Source organism: Coturnix japonica, chromosome 3 (assembly GCF_054131305.1).
Source record: "Coturnix japonica strain WE chromosome 3, WE-NBRP24, whole genome shotgun sequence".
NCBI classification, from domain to species: domain Eukaryota; kingdom Metazoa; phylum Chordata; class Aves; order Galliformes; family Phasianidae; genus Coturnix; species Coturnix japonica.
Genome location: NC_140665.1, coordinates 22,532,684 through 22,551,826, shown reverse-complemented (window position 1 = coordinate 22,551,826; position 19,143 = coordinate 22,532,684). Strand labels below are relative to the sequence as shown.

At 45.5% G+C, this 19,143-nt stretch overlaps 2 protein-coding genes across 3 annotated transcripts; one reads left to right on the top strand and one right to left on the bottom strand.

The window, feature by feature from the left end:
* The first annotated feature begins 206 nt into the window (after window positions 1-206).
* Window positions 207-6,620, top strand: SDE2 (spliceosome associated SDE2). Of its 2 annotated transcripts, XM_015857227.3 has the most exons (7): window positions 207-321; window positions 463-580; window positions 1,415-1,526; window positions 2,126-2,295; window positions 2,861-2,972; window positions 3,409-3,826; window positions 5,859-6,620. In XM_015857227.3, exons 1-7 carry the CDS (start codon window positions 214-216, stop codon window positions 6,078-6,080), a joined length of 1,260 nt encoding a protein of 419 aa, XP_015712713.2. In that variant the 5' UTR covers window positions 207-213; the 3' UTR covers window positions 6,081-6,620. The 2 variants fall into 2 exon arrangements, with proteins under 2 accessions (XP_015712713.2, XP_085399121.1); XM_085542995.1 differs by lacking the exons at window positions 207-321; window positions 463-580 and adding an exon at window positions 596-950.
* Window positions 6,621-10,743: 4,123 nt separating this feature from the next.
* On the bottom strand, window positions 10,744-14,500 carry LOC107311039 (left-right determination factor 2). The gene is made up of 4 exons (XM_015857246.3): window positions 13,558-14,500; window positions 13,067-13,298; window positions 11,937-12,176; window positions 10,744-11,775 (listed from the first exon to the last, which is right to left on the bottom strand). Exons 1-4 carry the CDS (start codon window positions 13,922-13,924, stop codon window positions 11,436-11,438), a joined length of 1,179 nt encoding a protein of 392 aa, XP_015712732.2. The 5' UTR covers window positions 13,925-14,500; the 3' UTR covers window positions 10,744-11,435.
* Between the last annotated feature and the right edge of the window lie 4,643 nt (window positions 14,501-19,143).

The following is a 19,143-nucleotide window of genomic DNA, read 5'->3' as shown; positions in this document are numbered from 1 at the left end:
GCAGCTGAAATACGGAACTCGAGCCCCTAGGAAGCCTTTAGTAGCTCCTGTTAAACACACGCAGTGTATTATCACTTGCAGTCCGTCCCCAGGCTCTATAAGCACAGCACCACACGGCACCGCCCGCCCCTTATCGCCCCGCCACAGACGCCGCCCGTCGCCGCCTCTCACGTCACGGCTGCGCGGGGCGGCGGTTGGCGGCGGCCATTCAAGATGGCGCTGCTGGTGCGGGACCCGCTGTGCTCGCGGCCGCGGCTGCGGGCGCTGCCCCCCGGCGGCGGCTCGGTGTGCGGCCTGCGGCGGGACTGCGCCGAGAGCCTGGTGAGTGGCGGCGGGACGGCGCTCTGTGCGTCTCGTAGGCCGGCATCCCTCGCTGCGGCTTTCCCTATAATGGCGGGCCTGGGCCGGGGGTTCCGCTTCTCGGTCGTTCTTGTGACGAATTGTTCGTCGTTTGTATTTTAGAACGTTCCCGAAGAATGTTTGTACGTGAAGTGCAACGGGCGGCTGGCGGACGGAGGAGACGCGCTGCGGGATGGCGCCGTGTACAGCCTGGAGCTGCGGCTGTGCGGGGGGAAAGGAGGTGGGCTCTGGTACCACAGAGTTACAGTGCTGATGTACAGGGCATCAGTGTGCGGATACATTCCAGCTTCTGCCTTAAAAACAATACTCGTTTCTTTCAGGCTGCTTAAAATTATATTAATGTTAGTCCACGTAGTGTCTCTTTGAGATGCTTGAGGGATTTTTGTCAAACTTGAGGCATGAGGTGGGACTGAGTGAGTAAAGTTAGCAGGCTTGCCTGGGAGTGATGGCTGAGGAGTGTGTAGAATCACTAAGGTGGGAAAAGGCCACTGAAATCATCACATCCAGCCATCACGGTCTGTCTGGAGAAGCTCTTCAGCATAATCGTGGTCAGCTTGGTGACGTGGCTGGGGCTACCTCTTAAAAAATAGGTGGTTTTTTTGTTTGTTTGTTTTTTAAAGGGAGTTTAAGTCTGATGGGAGCTAAAGGGGCACAGAGGAGAAGTATATTCTGCATAAATTGGGAGGGACTGAGAATGTTAAGTTGGTGGTGGAAAAGATTGCAAACCATTTTGCTGGGGGAGACCAGGAACAGGCTCTCATGTTTGAGTGCTGCACAGGTCCTGGTAACTTTGGTGCCTGACATTAGGAGAGCAGAAAGGACAGGAGTGATAAATCTTGGATGCTTTGGCTTTTTCTTTTCCTTCCATTTATTGTTAAAATATTGGTCCTAGTGATGTTCTGACATTGTAACATTCCAGTTACCCTGTATTTAGGTAACAGTGAAGGAAAGTGAAGCATTAAGTCGTCGTATTATATATTGTATGTATTTCCAGAGGCAGTTCAGTTATGTCCTAACTCATGTCAGTTTGTTTCTGTGTGTCTGATTCTTGCAGGATTTGGATCTATGCTCCGAGCGCTCGGTGCTCAGATTGAAAAAACAACCAATAGAGAGGCTTGCCGGGACCTCAGTGGAAGGAGGCTGCGTGATGTCAATCATGAGAAAGCGTGAGCATTTAGGCCTTTCCTTAGAAGTCAACACTATAAAATATATCAGTGGCAGAGTTTGCTGTTAACAGAGTAGGTTACATGACAGACTGTTATAGCAGTTTTTATTTGGAATACTAAAAGGTCTAAAACTGTAAGCACAGATAGATGAGAATCACGTCATGATTGCAGTTGGAAAGGTGGTATCCTGGCCCAACCCTGCTGCCCAAGCAGACACACCTGGGACAGGAAGCCAATGGTATCTTTTGGCATCATTATATTTTGTAAAATAGAGGTGATTGTACTGCAAACTTCTGAGAGAAGACTGAGCTGCACCTATTAGGTTCCTCATCTTGAGGGTCTGAGTTCTGCCTGAAGCTGTAGGACCATGGTACTAGTGGAAGGTGACCGTACTGCTGTTTGTGGCTTCCAGAAAGCACTTTGCTTTTAGCAGACTTCCTGTATCATCCTTCCATAGTTCCCATGGGTGGTTTTATTGTTCTTTTCTCATTGTCTCCTATCCTAGCAAGTGCTAAAAATATCAGTAGTTGCAAAGTAATAAGCCAGTGTTATGTTCAGTGTTGGAGATGCTCTAATTTTCATGGATCTGTAATCTGCAGGATGGCCGAATGGGTGAAGCAACAAGCAGAACGGGAAGCAGAAAAAGAGCAAAGGCGCTTGGAAAGGCTGCAGCGGAAACTTGCGGAGCCAAAGCACCAATTTACAAACCCAGACTACCAGCAGCAGTGTCACGAAATGGCTGAACGGCTGGAAGATTCAGTTCTTAAAGGTACCACAGTTTAACCTCACTTTCTCTCCTCAAGAAATAAAGCAAGCTAAAAGCTCAGTTCATCAGGGAATTAAAGGAAAGAACATGGCTGACAAGAACTCTTTGAATTGAATTACATTTTAAATTCCAGTGAAACTTGTTGAATTTGTTTTTCCTCTTTGTCTGCTGCTTTTCTTAAATTGCGTTTAGCAGCGTGACAAAGATCCAAGTGGTGTTTCGTCTGTGAAATATCTTGTTTCATTTACTATGCTTTGTAGCCGTTTTATTTACCTGCTAGATGTTCCCTTACTGACAGCTCATAATGGAACTTGAGGCTGATTGGGATATGGAAGCTAAAAGCTCATGTCAGGAATCCAATTGTAGGATTGACTCTTTGCCTTAAAGCAGTGTAAGAAAGCTTTTGCTGCTTCTGAGATTGCTGGATCTTTGAGTTTCCTTAAACATATACCAATAGCGATTACTTTCAGTTAGTGTTTTGGGCTGCATCTGAAATTAAAAGATAAATGGAATTCAGGGCGGACATGAGTTGTGTATCAGTGAGGTAGACTTCAGCTTTTCTTTTTAGGATTGCAGGCCTCGTCTAGCAAAGTAGTGTCACCAGAGACTGGCAGTGGGCGGAAGCGTCCGGGTGAATCTGGAAAGAAAGGAACAAAATATGGAAAGAAGAGATGTTTTTGGTGAGTATTAAATGTTTGAACACAGTGTAAGTTAGGAACATGAGAGTAAACAACATCTCATCTTAATGTAGGCTTAAATAGCGATCACTACATTCAGGTGATTAAATTGAAGAACTACAGCTAACAGCCATCCTTTCTTTCCCCCCCCCCCCCCTTTTTAATATGGTTATATACTACTAGCCCTCATTGTTCTGTTTTAATAATCAATTTAAAACAGAACATAAAGAAACAACCAACTTGAAATAAATAAATAAATCACCACTGTTATTTTTTTTCCCCATGTCATTTATCACTTCCTGTAACATGGAAGAGAAATCTTAATGATTGCAGTGGTGTTTCCAGTAGCAGTGGGCAACACACACTTGTATTGGGAATGCAAAAGAAGAAAAACAGAGCAAAATGTATCTGACTGTTTGTAATGTACCGCTTGTGTCAGGCTGGGGCTGGAAGGATTGGATGATACCGACAGTTCAGATTCTGATGGCAGCAGTGAAGATGATTCCCCTCAGACATCTGATGGAAGCTGTCCGTCGGGAAGCAGGCATCATGAGGATGCTGGAAATGCCAATGAATGTTCAAGCAGCTCTGTGGATTCAGCTGAGCACAGTCCAGCTGCCAGTGCTGCTGAGGAGGAGGCGGCATCGCAGCAGCCAGAGCTTACTGGAATAGATCTGCAGGCAGAGACCCGCACAGGTGACCAACCTGAAGTTCCAGCCGATGAAAGCAGTGAAATGACAAAGGTACCTCTGAAGGAAGAGGCCCAAGAAAAGAGTGAAGTAACTCAGACTCTGAAGGAAGAAGAGCAAGAAAATGGTTCTTCTAAGGCTCAGGAAACAAATCAATTACCGAGCACAGTAAGTATGAAGCAATGCAAAATGTAATACATTTTTCTTTTGCTTGTACTTGGATTGCTTTTTTTTTCTGTGATCCACAAAGTGAAGAGGTAGAAAAGAGGGTATGTTATCATCTGAATTTAATGCATTAGCTGTAAGTGCTTGAATTAGAATCAGTCTTCTGAAGAATTTAATGGAATCTTGAGAGATGGACTCAGACCAGATATCCCAAAGTTAAAAAGGAAAAACAGCTCATCTGAAGATGTTGCATTATGGTAAAGGGAATGTAGAACTTAACAGCAGCTGCTGCTGGAAGAGGCTGTTGGTTGAGAGTCTCTTCACTGATCCCCATTAACTCCACGTGTTGAAAGCTGAATTGTAGTGAAGTAGCAGTCTTGAGAGATCCAAAGTAGAGCAGGTCAGGGCAAAACTTTTTAAGATGGAAGATTTGTAATTGTCTGTAGTTTCTATTAAGACGCAGTTGCCCTTGATTGTGTAGTGTTGTTTTTCCCAAGATCTGTGTTTCCACTGAGTTTTGTTGGATTTTTTTCTCCTTCCACATAAATAGATGATACTCTCAGTATCACTTGTGGTTGGTGAGGGAAGGAAAATGAAACCCTTCTGTAGGATGAAAAGACTCTTACCAATGCCCTCTGAGACATTACCAAACACTTGCCAACTTGACTGATCTTGTTTCTAATGTAATTTGACCATGATCTTAACTACAGCTTTTAAATTAGAAGTTGTGACATGTAGATGTACCCTAAACCAATCAGCTGATTAATGTTTCTTAGTGTTTTATTTATAAAAGACTTGAGTTTAATTCCCAAACTGACACAAACTTCAGCTTTTATTTGACCATTACGAGTCAGAAAGTGGTGGTTCCTGTACTAGAGAATTAAGATTAATGTGTTAAGCTTCACCTGAACTTGCATAAGATGATGGAACAATGATTTTTAAAACAGATCATCTCATGTATCAGCTATAGAAGCACTTCTGTATTGTTACCATACCATTAACCCTGCTGGCAGTTGGGGTTGGTATCCCATCAGGAGCAGTGCTGACCATGAGATTCTTCCTCTGGCAGTAGCCAGGAGCATGAAAGGAAACAGCTTGTTCTAATATCAAACTAAAGAATGTATTTTTTCAGCCTTGAAGAGGTTGCTTGAGTTTTCTTCCGTTGTTCAATGTGAGCAGAAAGTCTCTCATCAGCTGCCATTGTCAATGGCTTAATTCTTTCTGAGTGAAAATTCAGTACAGTCAAACGGAAAAAAGACCAAGGCTGTAATCTGATAAGTTAGAACTTCATCATCTATTGTACCATTAAAACAGGGAAGCTTTGAACTGGGTGTTTACCATTCTCCACTGTTTACCTTTAGCTTAGTATTTGAGATGGCCTATTCTTAGAACAGGAAACTCCACCAGTGCTGTGGCAGATTGTTATTGCAGGTGGAAATATTTTTATAATAGTCCTTGGTGGATTTTTTTTTGTTATTATTTTTGAAGTAGAAGTAGAATAATGTGACAGCCAGGGTTTTTGTTTGTTTCTGGTCAGCAGCACAGGTTTAATTCCGCTAGCACTAATGGCTTTTGTTGAGCTTGGAAGGGAGTGGTCTCACTCTGACCGCTGGTGCTACTTGCTCTGAAGTCCCTTTGATGCAACCAGCATTATACTGACCTTAGGACTAATAGGTGCTCTATATACTGATCAATGTGGGGTTCTGTGTCCTGTTTTGGGTGTTAGTAAATTCCAGCTTTTGGGTTATCCGGTCCTTGTCTGTATGCTTTTGTGGGCAAAGCTCTGACCAACTGCAGCTGGTGGCCCCTTGTTACTGCTGTTATGGGCATATTGGTTGTATTCTGCATTAAAAAGGGTCTGACTGCTTTACCACGATGCTGGCAGCCAAGTTTAAGCTGCTAAGTATTATGTGGGGATATTGCTCAACTTTCCTAATTCAAGGGCTTTTGTGAAATGAAGCGTTTTGTCTGTACTTGTTCTCTTCCCCTTGAGGAAGAAAACAATGATTGTCATGGGATGTTTTTCTCTTTGCAGGATGTGGAACCAATCGACCTACTTGCTTTCAGCTCTGCCGCTGAAATGGAAGCGCTGGGGTTAGAGAAGCTGAAGATGCAATTGATGGCCTTAGGACTGAAATGTGGAGGCACTTTACAAGAGAGAGCAGCAAGGCTTTTCTCAGTGAGAGGTCTGTCAAGGGACCAGATTGATCCATCCTTATTTGCAAAACCTTCTAAAGGGAAAAAAGGGAAATCTTAATTTACTATGTTTCTGTGTATTTTTCCTTATTCTACTGTCTCTCTGTACCGTCATAGAGAATTCTTTGGCATCTCTGGATAATTTGTTGTTCCTATTTTAATGAGGTTTAGTTGACATAACACAAAAGGAAGCCGTTAACTAGTGAGTTAGTTACGTGTTCGATATCAAAAGGCAGCATTTCACTCCTTTTATAAGCTTTACCAACAGTCATAACAAATCTGAGTGTAACAGAACAAACTCCCTGCAGATGAGAAGGAAGAACCTGTGTGTTTTTCAGATAATGAATGTCTGGCACCATCCTCACCTGCTTAAAGAAGAATATCAGTCCTTTCTTAGCTTTGTGTTGGATCTCCTTTAATGTATATTCCAGTTAGCACAGTTAAAAGACAAACATCAAACTTGTGGTTTGGGCTTAAAAGCTCAAGTTTCTACATATGAAAAGAACTTCATATGGAGGGGGTCCCATCTTAATAAATGCTGTTGTGTGAATGAGTGAGATGTCGGGCATCAGCACTAATAAAAATATTTCTTTTACAAGCAGTTACATAAAGAAATTCATTTTGCTCTTTAAAAGCAAATGAGTGAGGGGGAAGAAGGAAGAATTACATCCTTAAGGAGTTAAGAATAAAGTGCGTTTGTTCCTTGCTGAAGGTTAGTACGTTACAGAGCATTTATCTGAACCTGAATGGGACATCTAGTGTTGGTTTTAACTTTTTTCCTGTGGCAAAAGCAATGCAGTAGGCACCTGAGGATTTGAGTATCTGCAGTGGTGGCGCTTTATCCCAGTGCACTCTGTAACCTCACAGATGGGTGAGTGGTGGCAAAGGCTCCTTTTGGGACAGTCGTGTGCTTTTATGACTGCAGGTACAGCTGCCACTTCTTCTGTTTGAGAGGCTTTGGATTGCTGCCTCAGACTTCAGATTTTGCTACCATATGCCGGCAGTCTTATATTCATGATCTCCGTATCAGATTTCCTTGAAGAGACTCGGGCCAAATAAAGGCTTCCCCCCTTTTCAGACACTGTACAATCTTTCAGACACTGCGTAAAGTTTGGCTCAAGTGAAGTTTTGAATTGCAGCACAGGCAGGAAATGGGTTTCAGCTGCTGGGGAACCAGTTCACTCGTGTGGTGTTTCATGTCTCGGACATGAGCAATGCTTATCTACTATTTCAGTTAGCAGTGACCGCTTTGCAATCTTGTAACCGTCCTTCTCAGCAGTTGATTTCCTTATACTTGGGAATTAGTTTTGGGTTGACAGTGTTAAAGCTTAAGTTATATTCTTGACAAACTGTTCAGGCCAACTGCTCCAAAGTGCTGCTTCATCTGACCATTTATACTCAGCCACCAATCAGCCTGCTCTGTGACTTGCCAATATGCTGGAGAAAGTTAAGTCTGGAGAGTGGTGGTCACTTCTGCTCACACCTGATCCACTCAACATTTGGCCAAACCACAGCTCCCCTCTTGTTTTTTTTTGTTTATTTACATTTTTTTTTTTTCCCCCTGAGGCAGTTAGTTAGGAAATGGAGATGGAGGATTTATGGTTCTGGAGAGCCAGAAATTCCACCTGAATTTTCTCTGTGAGCAGCCCTGGAGTTCCTGCAGGTGTCGCTGTGGGTTTGGGACAGCTCAGATGGCAGCGAGCATCCCCAGCACACCCAGCAGCCAGGGCTTTTGTTTGCATTCATTCCTGTTTGTAGGAGATGGTGCTGGGTCGTACCGAGGAAAGGCACGTGAGCAGTGAAGTGCGATATTGGTTTATAATGCAGCCTCTGGTAGGCAAGTCGAAAGAGCTTCTTGTGCTTGTTTTTTAACTGTGAGATGGATTTGAGTCTGCTTGCTAATTGTAAGCGTGTGTGGTGCATCTGAATAAAACATTCCTTAGAAGTACAAGATAGTCCGTGCAACTCTTCAGCATCTTTCAACTGATCATCCTGAAGTTCTATACCAGCATTTATGAATGAATCTCATCAGTATCACAAGGAATTATGAAGAAGGTAGATATTTGTGCTGGTGGTAATGATACCGACATACACAAATCCAGTGCTCCTGCATCTGCTTGACACAGTGCTCTGAAAATGCAGATTGTGACACCTGGGACTGAAGTGTTTAGGCCTTTGTTTAGAGGATGGGAATCCTCTGCAATGTAGACAAATGAGTTCTTAAAAACCACTTGCTGTTTTTGGCACAAACACCGCTGTGCCTGCTCTGGCAGTAAGGATGCAGACTGCACGCAGCTATGTCTTCTTCTTTCTTAGTAGGGCAACTTCTAGGCTCGCTGCTGTAGGTGGCAGTGCACTAACAGGAGGATGGCTGCTCTTCCGGACTGTGCTGGTGGAACCCTCTGACAAAGCGTGATCATAAACACTGTCTGACTTCTGGTGGGGTCCAGTGGGGAGTGAGAACCTCCTCAGTGAGCTGCCTGCAAGATCGGGGGAGTGGAGAGGTGCTCATCAGGCACCAGCTGACTCGTAGAACATCTGCTGCAGTTTAGTGAGCCTTTAGTGAGCGTGGTTCCCTGGATTTCTGGTGGTTACAGATGATGCTGCTGCAGTGCAAGGTCTTAGACTTGTTTGAGTTGGAGGGGACCCTTGAAGCCCATCTAGTCTGGCTCCCCTGAAGTGAACAGGGACACCTAGAGCTCCATCAGGGTGTTCAGAGCCCCATCCAGTCTGACCATGGATGTCTCCAGGGATGTGGCATCCACCACCTCTGTGGGCATCCTGTGCCAGTGCCTCACTGTTCTGATTTAGAAAACCTTCTTTCTTACATCCAATCTGAATCTCCTTTAGTTTAAAAGGATTTTCCCCTGTCCTGTCACAACGGACCCTGCTCAAGAGTCTGTCCCCTTCTTTCTTACAGTTCCCCTTTAGATACTGACAGGCTGCTCTCAGGTCTCCCTGGAGCCTTCTCCAGGCTGAACAGCCCCAGCTCTCAGTCTGTCCTCAGAGTGGAGGTGTTGCATTCCTTGGGTCATTTTTATGGCCCTCCTCTGGACACTCCAATGGGTCCACGTGTCTCCTGTACTGAGGACTCCACATCTGGATGCAGTACTCTAGGTGAGGTTTCAGAGCACAGAGCAGAGGGGCAGGATCACCTCTGTCACCCTGCTGGCCACATTTCTTTTGATGCAGCACAGGTTGGTTTTCATTTCACATTAAGTTAGTGGCAAAAACTAGATGTTGAGTCTATTAGATGGCTCCTTAAAAATATTAAGGTCTCAAGAGAAAGGGATCACGTAGTGGCCTGAAAAGCTCTTGACTCCCTGTCTGTTTGTGCTGGGTTCCCCCTTCCCAGCCTCCAGCTGTTCCCAGCCAGGGCAGAGGAGCTGCTTTGGTTCTCACCTCTGTTGGGATGTGGATTGGGAGTTTGGCTTTCTACTTACAGCAGCAATTAGGAGGCTGCCCTGAGAGGCCAAGTGTCAGACGCTATTTGTAGGAGTTTGTGAAATGCAAAGGGGAAAAAATAAAGAAGCAGAACAGAAATGAGGTCTCACCAGCAGGGCAAAGCTGCAACTTCTATACATCTTAAAAGAAAATAGAAGAGCAGCCTCGGTTTGGATGTGGAAGGATCAGGCAGGGCGATGTAGCTCAGCTGGCAGGGCTGTTTGCTGTGGCTTGAGAACTGTGCTACTCCTCCTTGCTATTATTTTTTTTCCTTGTGAAGCGTAAATGTTAGAGCAGAAACAAGCTGCTGTCATGCATGTAAGGTGTTCTGCCTCTCCTCAGGGGCTGTGCTGCTCCGATGGGAAGAATAACATGACAGCTTGACAGGCTTTGTGTCTGCTGCAGCTTGTACCAATACAAAAGCAGCAAGGCAGCATGTGCATGACATCACAGCAACCGCTGCCTGTGCTGGAGGTGGCGGCTGGGGGTAATTTCTGTGGCACTGGGGAATGGCTGAGGAAGAAGGGCTTCATCTGCAGCCTCTGCCTGCAAGTTTGTGCTATAGAAGCTATATATCCATTTTAGACCCATCTCCCACCCTGCTGATCTTCACTGCAAAGCCGGTTAGCGTGGTTCAGCAGAGATATGTGCTGTGTGTCTCGTGAAGCATGACTGCTGCACTTGTGGTATTTGGGCACGATGGGTCAGGAAGGTCAGCGCTGCCGGCCCTCCACCACCCTGACCCCCACAGTACAAGTTCCTCCCAGGCTGGGAGAAAGATGTGTGGGTTGGGCTGGAGAGACAACAAGGTTAATGCTTTTCCTCCTCAGGCAAACACCAGTTCAAACAGTTTCTTGCCCAGGAGCCAGTGGCGTGCAGGTAAATATCCTGCTTTGCTCCTCACAGCTGAGGTTCCGGCTGTGGCCTGTAGCTGAGGGTCAGGGGCAGGGTCTGCACCAGAGGGCGGTGGGCACAGCCCCAGTGGCAGAGCTCAGGGAGTGTTTTCTATGATTCTCTGTTGTTCTAAAGGAGATCACAGCTGACATTGCGTGGGGAGAAGCACCAGTGCTGTGTGCTCCTCCCTGGCTCAGCCCCGTTCCTGCCTGCGTGAGCAGATAATCTTATCATTGGCAGGCAGAGGCACGCACAGCTGGAGAGGACTGTTGTTGGGTGCATGAAGGAGCTGGGCATGGAATACAGACAGAAATGTTACAGATTTTTTTCCCTCCGCTTTTACACCTAGGAATAATTATAAGCAAACAAGGCTATTTTAATAATCATATTTTATTGTTTACTTAATTTTGAAAGCAATTAAGACCAGAAAAATAGCTCTAAACTGAAAAAAAAAACAAACCCAACAACTGTAATACAGAAAAATGAGGACCTGATCCTATAAACAATTATTTGCAAGCAAACCCAAGTCCCAGTACTGGCTTCACATCTCTAAATGCTACTTAAGACTGTGCCAAATCCTTGGTTCGGGGCCAGCAATACAGTCCTTTGAGTTTGGACAATACTGTATGTACATGTATATCTACAGATATATGCATACAGTGCATACTTACATATATACATTCATTTAAGCTCTAGGCAGTATTCTATGTACATGTATGTATGTAGAAAATGCGTATATATACAGTATGCATGTATACAATATGTACATATATACGTACGTGTATTTGTGATACATGTGCATATGTGTATGTATACAACACATACATGTAAGTGCTTTTGCTCTGCTATCCACAGTAAACACAACTTGGGCAGACAAGGACCAAAACGTACAGAGCAGAGGGAACCAAGGAACTAAAGTCCAAACCCAAGTTGACTTCTGCACCTGGTTGTGATCACTGTCCTTGCCTTTCAGTTCCCTGGGGTGGGGACTGACATACCCCAGAGGCAGCCATACCAAACGCAGGGAGGTACACCTCCTCCAGGCCCACCAGCACTGTTACTCCCCTAAGCCAGCCCCTCACAGAAGCGCTGCACCATCTGCCATGCAGCTGCACTTCTCAATGATCATGTTGGGAAACTCAGTTGCCTCAATCTCGGTGTGGTTGCCCCTCCGGACCAGGTACATGATGGGGAGCGGGGAGCTCTCGGCCACAGCACAGACACGCTCCCTGCCCCCCCAGCGCTGCAGTGGGCTGGGAAGCTGCAGGCAGCCCCCCCGGCAGCTGTAAGCCTGGTATCCTGCCGGCTCGATGACCCAGTACTGCGTCCAGGAGAGCTCACGGAAGTTGATGTAGTGCTTCTGCCGGCAGCAGGTGGACTTCCCTGCTTGCATCCCATCCTTGCAGTCCCCAGGACCACTGCGTGCAATGGGAGAAGTGTTAGGAAATAGGGAAGGCTGATGGCACTGCCCTGAGCCAGGAAGCTCAGACCACACTCAGGTTTCATTTGAAAACTCAGGCAACAAAGTGAGTGCAGTAACTTCAGGGCAAAACCGCATGGATGCAGGCTTTGTACTCACCCATAGTCCTCCAAGTCAAGGGTGTAGAGCACCAGCTCGGGTCTTCCCACGGCTCTGTCCCCAGCATCCTGCGAGGTGAAGCGCACCGCCTTGGCGACCTCTGCAGCATAGCTGCCCACCCTTTCCCCTTCGATCCAGACCTGCAGGACCATTGGCTCCTGCCTCTTGTTCCGCAGCCAGTAGTGCACGGCCTGCGTCACGTCAAAGTTCTTCCAGCCCGACTCTCTTATGGGAACCAGCCTGCCAGGCAGAGAGAAGCCCATCGTACAAAGCTCATAGTGCTTTTTTTTGCTGTGGAATAATTTGCTTCCTGTGCATTGTCATGTGCCTTGATCACATGGCAATGCTTGCTGAGCAGCTCTGGGCAAGTACCCACAGCAATTAACTCTTTAAAAGAATCATAGAACCATTGGGATTGGAAAGGACCTCTGGAGATCATCTCGTTCAGTCCCATACTATAGCAGGTTCTCTGCAGCTGTCACACAGGAAGGTGTGCTTTGGGTGTCTCCAGAGAAGGAGACTCCACAACCTCTCTGGACTCACAAGGCATGCAAGGCTAACAGGCACCAAAGGGTGAAATAAAAACCCTCATGTCAAGGTATTCAGCCAGCTGAACTTGGCACATCCAGTACTTAAAGGGAGGTTATAATCAAGATTAAAATCAACCTTTTATATGGTCTGATAGTGATAGGACAAGGAAGAATGGTTTTAAAATAAAGAGGGTGAGATGAGTAGAATAAACTACTAAAAACTTTAAAAGAAATTGAGATTTGAGTAGAATAAATGTTAGGGGAAGATATTCACTGAGGGGGTGATGAGGCACTGGAATACACTGCCCAGAGGAGCTGTGGTTACCTCATCCCTGGAGGTGTTCACAGCCAGGTTGGATGGGGACCTGGGCAGTCTGATTCTGTGCCTGATTTAGGGCATTGCCACCCTGCCTGCAACAGGACAGTTGGAACTAGATAATCTTTGAGGTTCCCTCCCAACCCAAGCCATTCTGTGATTCTATGATTCTACAACCAATTCTATGGTTCTATTATTAGAGATGCAGACTATCATCTAGCACAGAAATGCATCACTTGAACATCATTGCATACTCGCAGCCTTATCCTAAAGTGTGCTCTTACCGGGAGTCGATCAGCGAGGTCCTGTTTGTGCCGTCGTGTTGTCTCTGCACCCAGTAGATGCTGACCCTGGCATTGGAGACAGGCCGATGGGGCTGCCTGGCTGGCAGGTTCACCCTGTCCAGGGGCTTCTTGAAAAGCTTCAGTTCGGCCATTGTCACTTCACTGTTTTTTGGTATCCTCCCCTCCATGTCAAAGATGAAGTTCTGGCGCATGGGGTCAGAGTAGAAGACTTCTGGCCATGATGCAGAGACAAAACAACAGCCTGTCATTGCCACCCTCTGCGTTTCATCAGCAGTTATCACAGCACATTGCTTGCATGCTCCAATATGAACCCTTGTAGCAGGGTGCTCTGTGCCTGGGCATCTGGCTTTTTCTAACACCCCTCCTTTTCCAGGATCATGGAGTACAAGTATTTACTCCACTCTGCTCCCCCTCAGAGCCTGACCCCAGCCCCACACCCCGTGGCTTGCCCTGCCCAGGGTGTTAGTTACCTGCATTGCCGGGGATCCCCTGCAGGATGCTGGCCAGGCTGGGAGAGGCGCGACGCTTCCCCCTGTGCCGCTTCAGCATGGAGATGTACTTGTTCTTCACATGCTCAGGGATGACCAGGTCCACCAGGTCTCTCTTATGAAGCTTAGGGACTTCGGAGAGCCCCAGCTGCTTCAGCATCGCTTCCTTGAACCCTTCCTGGTTGAAGGCACCAGTCATGGCAGCCAGACAGAGAGCGTAGAGCATCTGGGTGAAGCTCACCTCCATTCTGCCCTGCTGGTGGCTCACAGGGAGGAACGGGGATGTCAGCGGGGCTGCGGTGCACTCGCTGGCTGCGGAGGTGGACAGAGGTTTTATAGCCAGCCTCATCCCACTGGCACAACAAATTCCACAAGTGGGGAAGAAGCAGGGGACTTAAAAGGCTCACCCCCGCCTTGATAGACACATGCCAGTTTAACACCTCCATGCACCACTAGGCTGACATTGGGGGCTTGGGGGAGCTCCCGGATTCCTGCACTAGGAAGACATTTCCCTGCTCTTTTAACTCCCTGTAAGCTTCTGCCTAAAAATCCCGAGTGAGCAGCATCACACATCGATGGAGCTGCTGCCTGAAGTGGCCAATATCTATCAGGAGAATAAAGCTCCAGCAGAACATCTGCCTTTATGGTGGACATGACAAAATAACTTAAAATATCAGTGGAGAGAGCAGGTCCCACTATGATCTCTGAATTGATTATTGTAGCGTTGAATCAAGGTTGTTGAATGCGTTATGGCCTTTTGCATTGCCTATGGATCACAGGGAGGTAGGTGTAAGTGGCACAGTCCTGGCATTTTAGATGTAGGCTCAATAATGTCTGTGCTTAAGAGCAGATGGCTTTATGTTCAGGCAGATAATCTCTCAGTGAACACAAGAAGCCACTCTTCTTCTCCACAACCCCAATAACAACTGGTGGTGTTCTGAACAGTGTCAAAAACCAAAGAAAGCTGGCTCTGGAGAGCAAAGGTGAAGGGAAGCTGGGTGCAGGAGGCTGCTGTTTGCCTTGAAGTAATCTTAAAACCTGAAGTTCTTTGGCTCCCTTGGCCTGTACGCCTTTATCTGTCCATTTCATCTTTACTCAAGCGATTGGTCCTGCTGTATAGTGAGGGCTGCTCAAATAAACCTGCATGCAAGAGATGATGACAGCACCCGGCACTTCTGGATCCAAGATGTGACTTGTCCTGCGGCTGATATCTGAACTACCAGGATGAAATCTCTTCCTTGACTTATGTGTATTGGATGGTGATTTATGGACTTCACACGTTAAAACAAAAAATTACTGAGCAAATGCAGTGGAAGTCCAGCTAAGAAATAAAACAGAGGATGTGGATTGTAGGCTTTTCACAGGAGAGTGATTATCTGGTCCCATTGGTGGAGCTGCCATTCTCCCTTTATCACACAAACAAGAAAAGGTCAGGAATTTTATAGTAGCTCTTTTTGGGTAATGTGTATTAGAGCCTCCGTGGTGCATTCAGGGTGTCAAGCAGAGGATTTATGGGGGGGCTGCAGGGCATGATGTCTGAGGAATATACCATTTTAATGGAAGCCTGGATGCAGTGAAGAGAGAGCCTCCATATTTAAGCTTTAACTAGTTTCAAACAGATCTCTAAGACACTTACTGGGCATATCTATGCAATGACTTCTGGTAAATAAATCTAATGAGTTAAAAGAGAAAGTGTGAAAGGGTTACCCAAATTACATGGCTATTATCCTGTGAAACAGCAGTGGTTCAAACACATTTGCAGTGCATCAGTGAGGATCTGATTTTGCAAGAACTGAATTCTCATGAACAAGGTTCTGCTATGTTACAGTTGGGTCCATAGCAGAATAGCCTTTGCTTGAGTGATGTGAAAGGCCATAGCTTTTGTCTGCTCCAAGAGACATCCCTAATTTGTTCAGCAGACTTTCCATATAGAGACTGGAACACATTTCTGTCCTGAGTTTGGTCTGTTGGCTTTTTTTAAACAAAATCAGTGTCCTTTGGGTCTAGAAGTATGGTTAAAAAAGAAAACCTATGTTGAGAAACAGGTGTGAACATGCCATGTTAAAGAAGAATACAAGCAGAAGTTCTGTTTCTGAGCAGTTTTTCAGTCTCAAGTCCCTTCGTGCGTGCATGGCTGGGGGACAGCAATACACTTCCTGCCATGGAGGCAGCCCTGGGATTTGTTGTTGCCTTTATGCAGGGAAAGAAGGGCAGGGAAAACCTCGCTCTCCTCCTTGAGGTGTCTGGGCAGCACTGGGTGCAAGTGGTTTGGTTCTGGTGGGATGATTGCACAGGGTCTGCTCAATGACACTAAGAGGATCTGCAGCTTCTTTTTGCTTTCATCCAGGTCAGCGAGTTGCTGTGGGTCATGGTACAGCTCTTCCTTAAACTGGCAAATAGCAGTTCCCATTTTCAAAAATGAAAATGCAAGAAAATCTCGTGGTAAGCTCCTTTCTTCCCAGGCAGCAAAGGGAATGGCATCCCCTTATGCCAGAAGGGCATTTACCACACAAAGTATATAGTAGAATACCCATTTAATTTGAGAGAGAGGTTGCATACGTGGTCTGATCTTGAGCTCAGGTACATAATTCCCATTACTATGGTGCTATCCAACTTAGATCCCATTGACTTGCAACTCATCTTCCTTAAGTAGGAAGCTTTCTTAAGCTCCTGCATTTACTCACGGGCTTGTCCTGGTCCAGCAGCCCTGACAAAGCCATCTGTTTGAAGAGGAATGGATAAAATGGCCAAAGTCCCACCATGTTCTGGTCAGCTGATGTCAGCTGTTCTGCTCACAGGGTACGAGTCGGCAGCATTTGCAGAGTGCCAGTGCTCCGGCACAAAAGAGCTCTCTGAGATATTTTTTCTTTCCTATGGAAAAGCAAACACAACTGTTTAAATACAGCTTTTTCTGTTCTTCCAGCAGCCTCCTCCCTGCTGTCCTCAGATGAGCTTTATTTCTAGCTGGGGCAGAGTGTGTGTTACCACTGTGTTGTAGGAGCGCCACATACTTTTCTAATTAATGTATACGCTCTTTCTGAATGTTCTTTCTTCTTCAATTTAAAAATCATAATAGAGATCAGATCATAGACCTCCATCTCATTGCTTATCATCTGTTCTGTTAAAACAGAAAGAGCCAGGCACACTTGGCTGCAAACTTTGCATTATACAGCACTAATTGTTTCTGGTCATGAAGGGCTGCACAGTATTCCCAATGCGTTTTAAAAGACTTTATCTCCGTTATAAGATTTCAAGTGGTTAATAGTAACTCCTTCTTAAAACCTACCAAGCTCTTTACTCTTCGTGATGATTTCTTATTTCATTCCATTCCCTTTCTGTCCAAACTGTGGACAGCTTTGAGAGTCTCATAACAAGCAATACTACAATAGCTCCTGATTTCCTTTTGCCTTCAAACAGTGCTGCAATGCTATGAAAGGTGTGGGTGGGTCAGATACCTTTTTCAAGAAGTGACTTCAAGGCTGTTTCTACTTAAATATTTACATTACCATTGTGGTGTTTTTTAAACCCCTTTGGTATGTTGTTTCTTTTTAATGAAAAAGATTTCAGTAGGGAAGAATGAGAGAAAATACAGCTCTGTGTGTATTTGACTCCAAAGCAAAACACAAAGGGGCATTTTTCTTCATGGCAGAGGCTAAGTTATGTAATTTCCTGCCATGTAGCTGTATCTGTGCAATCAAAGGGTATAACGTCTTGGATTTAACACGGCCCTTGTAAAGAGCAAAATAAAGCGGTGTGATCTGACTGGCTTTAATCCTTTTAGCATTCATACTGCAGGGCTCTGGGAGATGCATTGGATTCATTTGATTTTAAAAGGGAATCCGGCCACACTTGGCCAGGCCACTTAAAGCGTGAAACATGAACTTTGGGTTTCTGTTTTTTTCTTACTTAACCATTTGCTTATTTAAATACATTAATACAGGAAAGGCCAACATTTGCACATAACAACTGCATACATTTCTAAACCTTATTTTTGTGCTCAACACAAGATTCTGCAGCAGTCACCAGCACGGAACCCAGAGTCATTTAGCAAATCATACACGTGGAAAAGGGTTTTTCAAAGGCACAAAAAGGAAATTAAGGCCAACTTTCATTGATTTGAGGGAAATTTGTCACCTAAGTCCCTCTGTTTTTGCTTTGACTTTAAAGTAGGCATATTTAACCTCTCTGACAACAAAACTAAACATCAATTACTGCAAGCAGAGCAGAGATGTAAATAACTTGGGGTCCTTTTGAAATACTTAGTTTGACCAGATCTGTTTGAACACCCCAGTGGCAGACTACAGGAAACTGGTGTTTTCAGTATAGCTCAAGTCCTACAAGTCCAGTACAGGAGATGTGAAAATCACAGTGTGCAACGGGGTTCTAAAATTGCCTCCCCAAAAGCTTTGAAGAGTGCAGCACTCAGCTTGCTCTCAGCTTACTTCCATCTTCCCAGGCTGGAAAACTCTGAAATATATGCTGATTTAAATACACAAAGGCTCAGATACATGGTGGAACATGGAAATACGCGAGTGCCTGGACTTGTCTTGAAACTGGTACACAAAGCACAGCAATTGCAGAACACGGCTGTCTTGTTTCCTAGGAAAAGTGGATGGGAACTGGTTTCTTGACTTGATTTCTCATCCTCTGAGAAATACTCACACTGTGATAATTTGATTAATAAATCTGTGGTCTTATAGTAACATACAAAACCCTTCCTAATCATCACAGGAACTACAGCCCAAAGGAACTACGATCAAGCTGCCTCACTCTTCTCCAGAGCAGTCTGTTATTTGAGGCCTCAACCATGGCTCTGTTCTCCTTGGGGCTCTGAGCAGAAGCACCAGCTTGCACTGACCCTCTCAGCTGTTTGCATACACCTGTGTGTGGAGCAGTGCCAGGAACTGATTCAGAAAGTGCAAACTGAAAGGTGCTGTGAAAGCAGGAATAGCCTGCTCCAGTGCTGCAAAGGGATACAGACCTTCCTCCTGCCCTGGAGCCTGTCTCACTCTGGAATCTACTTGTAACTCTGCCTGGATTAATTCTCATCACTCACCTCATTATAACCTGATATATAATCTTCACATATAAGCACCTGCTTTACTGTACAGAAGATATCAAGAGGAAAGGAGAATGGAAATGGTTCAGGCTTTCCTCCAAGTTGTGTCCCTGAGTCAGTACGTTGACCTTGAGCAAATTGCTTTGGCCAATATTGTCAAGTCCCTGTTTAGACACCAAAATAAATAACCTGATTTTCAAAGGTACCAGCCAACCACTGCTTCTATCAACAAAACTCTAATCGCCAGTAGACTTAAGTTCTGTACATAAACTATATGTAGTTGTATGTATATATATTGTATGTGTACAGAACCTCCCAGCCAAGCTCTGCTCAAACCAGGCCCTGGCTGCAGGATCTTTCTATATGGATGTAGCCCTAGTGCCCTTGCTCATGGTTGTTTGTCACAGCAACAGCTTCACAGCTTCCTGCTTAAGACACTTGGCATCCTGTCACCAATTGGCTCTGCACACTTGCACCTGACCCCCTGCATGAGCTCACCATGATCATCC

What these genes read in the sequence shown, in the direction of transcription:
- SDE2 (XM_015857227.3), top strand. Translation starts at nt 214, where the DNA reads ATGGCGCTGCTGGTGCGGGACCCGCTGTGCTCGCGGCCGCGGCTGCGG. An exon ending in GGGACTGCGCCGAGAGCCTG is followed by an intron (nt 322 to 462) that starts GTGAGTGGCGGC and finishes TTTGTATTTTAG; the next exon opens with AACGTTCCCGAAGAATGTTT. An exon ending in CAAATCAATTACCGAGCACA is followed by an intron (nt 3,827 to 5,858) that starts GTAAGTATGAAG and finishes TTCTCTTTGCAG; the next exon opens with GATGTGGAACCAATCGACCT.
- LOC107311039 (XM_015857246.3), bottom strand. Translation starts at nt 13,924, where the DNA reads ATGAGGCTGGCTATAAAACCTCTGTCCACCTCCGCAGCCAGCGAGTGC. An exon ending in GGGGATCCCCGGCAATGCAG is followed by an intron (nt 13,299 to 13,557) that starts GTAACTAACACC and finishes CATCATGGCCAG; the next exon opens with AAGTCTTCTACTCTGACCCC. An exon ending in ACCTCGCTGATCGACTCCCG is followed by an intron (nt 12,177 to 13,066) that starts GTAAGAGCACAC and finishes TCTGCCTGGCAG; the next exon opens with GCTGGTTCCCATAAGAGAGT.